This window comes from Periophthalmus magnuspinnatus, chromosome 19, assembly GCF_009829125.3.
Source record: "Periophthalmus magnuspinnatus isolate fPerMag1 chromosome 19, fPerMag1.2.pri, whole genome shotgun sequence".
In the NCBI taxonomy this organism is placed as follows: Eukaryota; Metazoa; Chordata; class Actinopteri; order Gobiiformes; family Gobiidae; genus Periophthalmus; species Periophthalmus magnuspinnatus.
The window spans coordinates 257,501-267,820 of NC_047144.1; the positions used below are offsets into that span (position 1 = coordinate 257,501).

Below are 10,320 nucleotides of genomic sequence, written 5' to 3' on the forward strand. Positions count from 1 at the left end.
CAGACGAGCCGTGTTTACGAGACAAGTCCATCTTCTGTCAAATGGAAGTCCTGGCTCAGTACTGCTCCATCCCCGGGTACAACAAACTCTGCTGCGAATCCTGCAATAAACGACAAAACACGCACTCCCCGGACCTCCCAGATCCGGTTATAGACCCGGACCTGGACTCAACCGGGACCTCGAGACCGACGACGACCACGACGACGACGACGACGACGAAAGCTACAGCGACTTCCGCGATGAGCAAAGTGACAGGAGCGACGCCGCCAAGTCCGAGCGTGTCCCCAACGTCCAGAGCGGGGAGGAAGGTCAGAGCCACGACCCCAGAGACGAGCACCGATCCTGGGGTGGGGTTGGACGGAGCTGCTGCTGTGACACAGGCTCATGGACCAGGTGAGTATCACACACACACACACACACACGTTATAAAAACACACCGTCCTGATCTGATTTTTAATTTTTTTTCCAGAAAAACTGTGCGAAAGAGACACGTCACACTTCTGCAAAATGGACACGCTCACTCGATACTGCTCCATCCCCGGATACAACAAACTCTGCTGCCAATCCTGCGGAAAAAATGAACTCCAAGACCCCCAGATCCTCCACCCGTCCGGCCCCCCGCGATCCACCACCCGCACCCCGGCGACGTCCCCCCGAGCCCCCCTCACAGACTGGGACCAGGGCCCTGTACTACCTCCGGAGACGGACTGACGCGGCGGGGAGTCCACCTCAAAAAAAGGGAACGTTTCAGACAGGCCTTTCACACCAGGAGACCACACGGGGCAGTACGGAGCGCGTTTCAGCTCAGGTAACACAGAGGGGCGGAGTTTTGAGAGATGTCCGCGTAATAGATCATGGAATTACGTAACACAAAAACGAGCCAAACTGAAGGAGCCAGAAACAAACAGATTGATATTGTTACGTGAAGCTCCAGTCACTTTTACTCGAGTAGGAGTACTGTTACTTCAAATACACAAATATTACTCAAGTCCCCTCTCTCTGTACCTGCTGCTCGGACTCATTTTGGTCTTAAACGTTGGTATTTTCCTGCTCTACATGATCCTGGAGTCCACAGATCCAGGAGAACTTCTCATTTTTACCCATCTGTTCAGTTCAGTTCAAGTTTATTTCTACAGCAGGTTTAAAAACAGCTTCATCTGAGCAAAGTGCTTCACATAAAAGTCACGTTTCAGTATCATTTTGGTCCAAGGCTGATTTTTAGACCCTTCTGAAGCTTTTAGCCGTCGTCCATTTCATTTCTAAACGAGTCCATTTGGCGTTTTGGATGTGCTAAGCGAAGGCTCGTGATTGGAGCTCGCGCGGTTTGAGGTTTTGGTGTGAAAGGCCTACACTCCTGCATTTTAGAGGGACAAAAATATTGGCTCGAATGTGAACGGCGAGCCACGTGAATATGCGACGCAACTGGCGGCGCTCGTGACGTCATAACATCTCAAATCGACTTTAAAATGGAGCTGGAGACTCAGGTGGATTTCACTGTGTAACTGTGAGACCGCAGATGTGTGGACCTGGTTTAGACCTGGTTTAGACCTGGTTTAGACCTGGTTTAGACCTGGTTTAGACCTGGTTTAGACCTGGTTTAGACCTGGTTTAGACCTGGTTTAGACCTGGTTTAGACCTGGTTTAGACCTGGTTTAGACCTGGTTTATGGTTAATATCTCTGTAATTACTGGGCCTATCCACATGGAACAAAAACTGGACCAAATCTCCTGTAGTTCCATAAACCGCAGCAGAACATCTGACATGAAACCATCAAATCGAGAACGAGATCAACGGCTCATGAAGCGTACAAGTGTAACATTCAACTACCAACGTAAGTCTACCAGACAAGAAGGAGGGAAAGAACGAAAGAGAGCAGGAAGAGAGGGGGAGAGAGGGAGGGAGGAGGAAAGATGGAGGGAGGGAGAAGGAGAGAGGGTTTAAAGCTGGTAGCAAACCTGCAGGTGCTGTGGTCCACACTCATGTTCAGAACCTGAGGGCTGCAGAGCTTCATTCTTGTACAGTTGTTCGCATGTTCCTCAAGTGCATTAGAACTACTATAGAACTACTATAGAACTATTATAAAAGTATGTGAACAGGAGGGAGGGGCCGTGGGGCTTCAGCTGTGCCGTCAAATCACAAAAACTCACAAAATGGATCCAACTTAAAAGCGCTGTACCTGATTTTTACCGTCTTAAAATGTGAAAAAGTTCCTTTTAAACAGTTTGCATTGGTCCACAGACCTAAACATAATATTGTGTTTTAAATTGTTAATCGTTATGGCAATGGTTTACTCTGAAACCCGTGGATATATATTTGATTTAATTCCATTTTTAATATCACTTCACCGGCACATCATTCTCCACAGGACTCTGTCTCCTGAAGTCTTGGTGCTCATTACTTTTACATTGTTACAAAAACGACTGTCAAACTTGAACCGACCCACTGTGTGACCCGCCGAGCGGCCCACCGTGCGGCCCACCGTGCGGCCCACTGTGTGGCCCAATCCTCCATTACAAGACTGAAACACAAGGCAAAGACCCGACCCGTCTGCCCTGGTACTGTGTAAATGTGTCAGAAGTGAAAGAGCCGGAGGTGAAATGGACCTGACTCCTGCTGTTTCTACGCCTCCTTGTGTACTTTATAGTTCTGTTTCTACGCCTCCTTGTGTCCTTTATAGTTCTGTTTCTACGCCTCCTTGTGTACTTTATAGTTCTGTTTCTACGCCTCCTTGTGTCCTTTGTAGTTCTGTTTCTACGCCTCCTTGTGTACTTTATAGTTCTGTTTCTATGCCTCCTTGTGTACTTTATAGTTCTGTTTCTACGGCTCCTTGTGTACTTTATAGTTCTGTTTCTACGCCTCCTTGTGTACTTTATAGTTCTGTTTCTACGCCTCCTTGTGTACTTTATAGTTCTGTTTCTACGCCTCCTTGTGTACTTTATAGTTCTGTTTCTACGCCTCCTTGTGTACTTTATAGTTCTGTTTCCACGCCTCCTTGTGTACTTTATAGTTCTGTTTCTACGGCTCCTTCTGTACTTTATAGTTCTGTTCCTACGGCTCCTTGTGTACTCTGTAGTTCTGTTCCTACGGCTCCTTGTGTACTTTATAGTTCTGTTCCTACAGCTCCTTGTGTACTCTGTAGTTCTGTTCCTACGGCTCCTTGTGTACTTTATAGTTCTGTTCCTACGGCTCCTTGTGTACTCTGTAGTTCTGTTCCTACGGCTCCTTGTGTACTTTATAGTTCTGTTCCTACGGCTCCTTGTGTACTCTGTAGTTCTGTTCCTACGGCTCCTTGTGTACTTTATAGTTCTGTTTCTACGCCTCCTTGTGTACTTTATAGTTCTGTTTCTACGCCTCCTTGTGTACTCTGTAGTTCTTTTCCTACGGCTCCTTGTGTACTTTATAGCTCTGTTCCTACGGCTCCTTGTGTACTCTGTAGTTCTGTTCCTACGGCTCCTTGTGTACTTTGTAGTTCTGTTCCTACGCCTCCTTGTGTACTTTGTAGTTCTGTTCCTACGGCTCCTTGTGTACTTTATAGTTCTGTTTCTACGCCTCCTTGTGTACTCTGTAGTTCTGTTCCTACGGCTCCTTGTGTACTCTGTAGTTCTGTTCCTACGGCTCCTTGTGTACTTTATAGTTCTGTTCCTACGGCTCCTTGTGTACTCTGTAGTTCTGTTCCTACGGCTCCTTGTGTACTTTGTAGTTCTGTTTCTACGGCTCCTTGTGTACTGTATAGTTCTTGTATATACAAACGTGAATGAAAGCTTTAACTATTAATATTTATTGAATTTTTAAACGGTACGGAGAAGTAAAAACGACTTAAAAACTTTATGTTTCTTGTGTTTTTATTATTGTGACTCTGTAAATGTTTCTATGTTAAAAGGGACTTGACAGTGGCTCAGTTGGTAGAGCATTTGTCCATTGACCCACAGGTTGATGGTGCGATTCCAGTTCCCACACATGAATGCCGTGGTTGTGTCCTTTGGCAAGACACTTAATGCCATACTTTGGAACATTCCAGGCAAAGCAATAACAGATCCATGGATACAAACAGCTGGCAACAGGAGTCCAACCAGAAAAGTTACACATTATACCTTTAAGTGGACCCTCAGTCGTCCAGGTCTGGTCAGATGCTGGTGGACACTGCCTTTAAATCTGTCTGAGGAGCTAACGACACTGAAACTGTAAACAGCTGTTGTCTCCAGTTTCAGCTGAAACGACCCTGTTCAGCCTTAAGGACCCTGCGATTGTTCTCATTGTTCTGGGTCTGAGGATGGAGGTGTAGATGGACAGATTATGTCTCAGGCCCCATTTCTGTTTAAGGAAGGATTCTCTTTTCTAATAAAAACATCTTCTTTAACTCCTCTCTCAAACCATTTCTTTTCTCTGGCTCAGATCTGAACTTCACTCTCTTCAAAGGAGGTGGTCAGTGTCTTTAAGATGGAGATGCACGGCGGACTGGGGTCCAGAGGAATCTCCCGCCGGTGTTGGTCCATCGTCTTATGGAGCAGCTGTTTAGTTTCTCCAGTGTGACGCTCACTCTTCACTGAATGGAGTAGACACATTACTCTGTTTATGGCTCGGGGTTTTGTCCTTAGGGTGAACCAATGTTTGCCTTAAAGTGTTTGTGGGTTTGAAAAAGACAGGAATCTCATCCTGTCTGAAGATTCTCTGAGGTTTTTCAGACACACCTGCAGTGTAAGGGATGGTAACTCCTCTCCTTCTAGGTTCAGATTCCCTGTTGTCCTGTTTTTTAGCCCTTCGATCTATTGAAGGCCCATTTTGGATCTCCACATGCAGAGAGGGCTTTGTCCACATGTTGCTCCTCCTTCACCTTTCCCTCTGTGTTTGTGTCTCTGTGGTTGTAGTGTCCGGATCACTCCGAGTTTGTGCTGCAGTGGATGGTGTGAGTCAAACAGCAGGTATTGGTCTGTATGTGTGGGCTTCCTGTAAACTTCTACCTGGAGTCGCCTGTCCTCTCCTATTGTTACTGCTCAATCTAAAAAGGCCAGTTTGTTCTCCTTGGCTTCTTCCCGGAAGAAGCCAAGGAGAACAAACTGGCAGAAGTTTACAGGAAGCTTACATATACACCCTAAGGACAAAACCCTAAGGACAAAACCCCGAGCCATAAACAATAACATAATCTGTCCATCTATAACTCCATCCTCAGACCCAGAACAATGAGAACAAGAGCAGGGTCGTTAAGGCTGAACAGGGTCGTTTCAGCTGAAACTGGAGACAACAGCTGTTTACAGTTTCAGTGTAGTTAGCTCCTCAGACAGATTTAAAGGCAGTGTCCACCAGCATCTGACCAGACCTGAAGAAGAGACTTGGACGAGCAGAGAAACGTCTTCAGTCCTACAACGATTTGTCCAGTGACAGATTTAACTTCGTTGTTTGCTGTTACACCTTTAAACTTTATTTGAGCTGTTACTTTGGGACAATTTAGACCGATAGTCGAACCTCAGATTCAGGAGCTCTATACTCTCCGTCGGGTCTTCGAGGGTTCATGGGATTTGAAGAATTAAAGCTGCCCTATGTCACCCCAGACGCTTCCTCCAGCAGCTCCGACGGGACCCCGAGGCGTTCCCAGGCCAGCCCAGAGACACTGTCCCTACATTTAAATCACAATATTGCGAATATTCCCCACGGCTCCAGTCGGGCCCTTGGCTTCACTGGAAACAGGACGTCATATTTGAGGACATCTCCAGACGTCCATGTCCTTCAGCCTCTCGGCGAGAATCAGCCACAGTCACACGAGGTACGAACATGACACCATCGCACGTTTGTGATCTCAGAGGAGGCGTCCGCCGCTCACACCGCTGCGGTCTGATGTGGTCTGTACGGTCTGTAGTGCTAATGACATCACTGTTACAACACTGCAAAAGCCAGATGCCCCGGAATCACCGTACGGTAAGAAGAGAGAAGCTAAGCTAACGTGCTAGCATAGACTGTATATATAAATGGATGTAGCTAACATGCTAGCATAGACTGTATATATAAATGGATGTAGCTAACATGCTAGCATAGACTGTATATATAAATGGACGTAGCTAACATGCTAGCATAGACTGTATATATAAATGGATGTAGCTAACATGCTAGCATAGACTGTATATATAAATGGACGTAGCTAACATGCTAGCATAGACTGTATATATAAATGGACGTAGCTAACATGCTAGCATAGACTGTATATATAAATGGACGTAGCTAACATGCTAGCATAGACTGTATATATAAATGGACGTAGCTAACATGCTAGCATAGACTGTATATATAAATGGACGTAGCTAACATGCTAGCATAGACTGTATATATAAATGGATGTAGCTAACATGCTAGCATAGACTGTATATATAAATGGATGTAGCTAACATGCTAGCATAGACTGTATATATAAATGGACGTAGCTAACATGCTAGCATAGACTGTATATATAAATGGATGTAGCTAACATGCTAGCATAGACTGTATATATAAATGGACGTAGCTAACATGCTAGCATAGACTGTATATATAAATGGACGTAGCTAACATGCTAGCATAGACTGTATATATAAATGGATGTAGCTAACATGCTAGCATAGACTGTATATATAAATGGATGTAGCTAACATGCTAGCATAGACTGTATATATAAATGGACGTAGCTAACATGCTAGCATAGACTGTATATATAAATGGATGTAGCTAACATGCTAGCATAGACTGTATATATAAATGGACGTAGCTAACATGCTAGCATAGACTGTATATATAAATGGATGTAGCTAACATGCTAGCATAGACTGTATATATAAATGGATGTAGCTAACATGCTAGCATAGACTGTATATATAAATGGACGTAGCTAACATGCTAGCATAGACTGTATATATAAATGGATGTAGCTAACATGCTAGCATAGACTGTATATATAAATGGACGTAGCTAACATGCTAGCATAGACTGTATATATAAATGGACATAGCTAACATGCTAGCATAGACTGTATATATAAATGGACGTAGCTAACATGCTAGCATAGACTGTATATATAAATGGACATAGCTAACATGCTAGCATAGACTGTATATATAAATGGAGCTAATGTTGTGGAATTTCTAATAGTGAAAAACCTTAAAGATATAAAATCCACAGAGAAGTCATCTTGAATCAAAAAGTCTGGTTTATTGAATCGACTGTGCACAATTGTCAAAGATCTGTGTCCCTCACAGTGTCGTCTCGCCCTCAGTGGACAAATGTAAACACAGAGTATTTATACCATCAAAACAAGCCAGTTTAGTCTAATCAAACTGTCTGGAGGACGCACGAACAAGAGATACACCCAAACATAACAACAGATGGTTTTACGAAGGTTAGGTCCAAAAGATCCATAACAAAACAAATAAAGATGCTAAAGAAAGACATAACATCTGCTAGCATAGACTGTATATATAAATGGATGTAGCCAACCTGCTAGCATAGACTGTATATATAAATGGATGTAGCCAACCTGCTAGCATAGACTGTATATATAAATGGATGTAGCTAACCTGCTAGCATAGGCTGTATATATAAATGGATGTAGTGCACTTCCATCGCCTCTTTGTCCATTTCTCTTTCTGTGTTGAACAGCGCCCCCTCTGTCCTCTCTCTGTCTCTGCTGCTTCAGACTCATTCTGGTCTTAAATGTTCGTATTAACCCTCTACATGATCCTGGGGTTTTTATTTCACTATTGTGTCTGTAAATCAAGATCTGAACATTAATAACAGACAAATCAGGTCCTTCTTTCCCCGAGGTCGCTCCTGTTAGCGTTAGCAACAGGGGAATTAGTGTTAGGGGTTTGTATTATGTAAAATCTGTTTTTTTTTTTGTTTTTTTTTGTAAATATATCTATGTTTACTCTTTACACAATTACATCTGTTTTTATTACTCAAATTCATTATAATCGTGATCGCAGACCAGATGATTTTGGATGTTTCAAGGTTCCGTCTAAAACCTGAAGGGGGCGGGGCCTTTGTTGTCGCTTTGTCTCCCTCTGGTGTTAGAAAAAAAAAAAAGTGTATATTTAAAGACTGGGCTTAAAACGATCCTCTGAACAGACCTGTGTGCACGTGAATGATACAAATTCTGCTGAAAACATGATGACGCGTGGTGTACCACAGGGCTCTGTTTTAGGACCCACATTATTTTAATGTATTTTAATGAGGTGCGTTTCATTTTGACACCAGCCTCGGGAAAGGACTCACCAAACCTTAAACAAACACTAGAAAATGAACTGTGGTTTGATATTAATAAACGTTCAATGACTCTAAATAAAACTAAATATATAAGTTGAGCAGTTAATTTTTCTATTCTCAAAAATATAAAGAAATAAAATTAAATGATTTGGAAATTGATGGAGTGACTGTGACGTTCGTGTTCTTCAGACAAAGTTACACAAAACTGCTGCTATAATGAGTTTTGTTGTTTTTTTCTGAGTCAGGTTTCAGTTAAATTATTGTACAATTGTCTATTTGTTCCATATTTAAATTATTGTGTAGAAATCTGGGGTAAAACATATAAATCTAACACAACATCTGTTTTTCTACTCCAAAAGAAGAACCATCTCACAACAAATAAACTATTTTTGTTCAGTTAAAACTTGTGAAATCTCATGTTGATTGAGTCGAGATGATTTAAAAAAACAGATCAAGAGTCAAAATCATCTTAGAAAAACAAGTTTATTTAAAAAAGTAAAACTACAACCAGTAAAAAAAACACGAGTGTGTTTGTGTTGGAGTCAGTGGAGCAGCCTGAAGAGAAACACACACACGAGAAACAACAAACATTACACACTCCACACACTCCGCACACTCCGCACACTTCACACACTCCACACACTCCACACACTCCACACACTCCACACACGTCACACACTCCGCACACTCCACACACTCCACACTCCACACACTCCGCACACTCCACACACGTCACACACTCCACACACTTCACACACTCCACACACTTCACACACTCCACACACTCCACACACTCCACACACTCCACACACTTCACACACTCCACACACTCCACACACTCCACACACTCCACACACTCCACACACTCCACACTCCACACACTCCGCACACTCCACACACGTCACACACTCCACACACTTCACACACTCCACACACTTCACACACTCCACACACGTCACACACTCCGCACACTCCACACACTCCGCACACTCCACACACTCCACACTCCACACACTCCGCACACTCCACACACGTCACACACTCCACACACTTCACACACTCCACACACTTCACACACTCCACACACTCCACACACTCCACACACTCCACACACTTCACACACTCCACACACTCCACACACTCCACACACTCCACACACTCCACACACTCCACACTCCACACACTCCGCACACTCCACACACGTCACACACTCCACACACTTCACACACTCCACACACTTCACACACTCCACACACTCCACACACGTCACACACTCCACACACTTCACACACTCCACACACTTCACACACTCCGCACACGTCACACACTCCACACACTCCGCACACTCCACACACTCCGCACACTCCGCACACTTCACACACTTCACACACTCCACACACTCCACACACTCCACACACTTCACACACTCCACACACTCCACACACTTCACACACTCCGCACACTCCACACACTCCACACACTCCACACACTCCACACACTCCACACACTTCACACACTCCACACACTTCGCACACTTCGCACACTCCACACACTCCACACACGTCACACACTCCACACACTCCACACACTCCACACACTCCACACACTCCACACACTCCACACACGTCACACACTCCACACACTCCACACACGTCACACACTCCACACACTTCACAGCCCGAGGGAGACCTCAGAGTCTGAGTCTAAGTGAGGCCCCGGAGCCCGAGCGAGGCCTCATTTAGTCTGTATTTTTATTTCTCTTCAGTCTGATTTGTGGGTTTTTTCCTACATTTCTGATAAAAACGCTCAGAGCAAAAACGTTAAAACGACGACGAAAACGTTTCTAATTTTGAGTTTGACTTTTGAAAAACAAAAACTCAAATCCATTTTTTCATGAGTAAAATGTGTGTGACGTGTTTCAGTCACATCATGTCTGTCCCAGGTCATTTTTTTGGAAACATTAGAACAAAACAGGTTCATCTGCAGCTTCCTGGTCAAAACCTTCACATGGAAGTGTGTGCTGCCCCTAGTGGCCACTCCCATTTTCAGTACTTGGTGACATCACACATGACTGCACCGATCACAAACACCTGAGTT

At 44.1% G+C, this 10,320-nt stretch overlaps 2 protein-coding genes across 2 annotated transcripts in view; both read left to right on the top strand.

The window, feature by feature from the left end:
• LOC117387578 (A disintegrin and metalloproteinase with thrombospondin motifs 14) overlaps positions 1 to 711 on the top strand; it is a 90,888-nt gene extending 90,177 nt beyond the window's left edge. The window contains exons 23-24 of the mRNA XM_055229795.1: positions 4 to 393; positions 470 to 711. Of these exons, the coding sequence (XP_055085770.1) occupies positions 4 to 393; positions 470 to 711 (632 nt within the window). The remainder of the gene's footprint in view (positions 1 to 3; positions 394 to 469) is intronic.
• The window catches only part of pald1a (phosphatase domain containing paladin 1a), a 290,101-nt gene that overhangs the window by 190,819 nt on the left and 88,962 nt on the right, over positions 1 to 10,320 (top strand). The gene's annotated exons all lie outside the window — the stretch shown is intronic.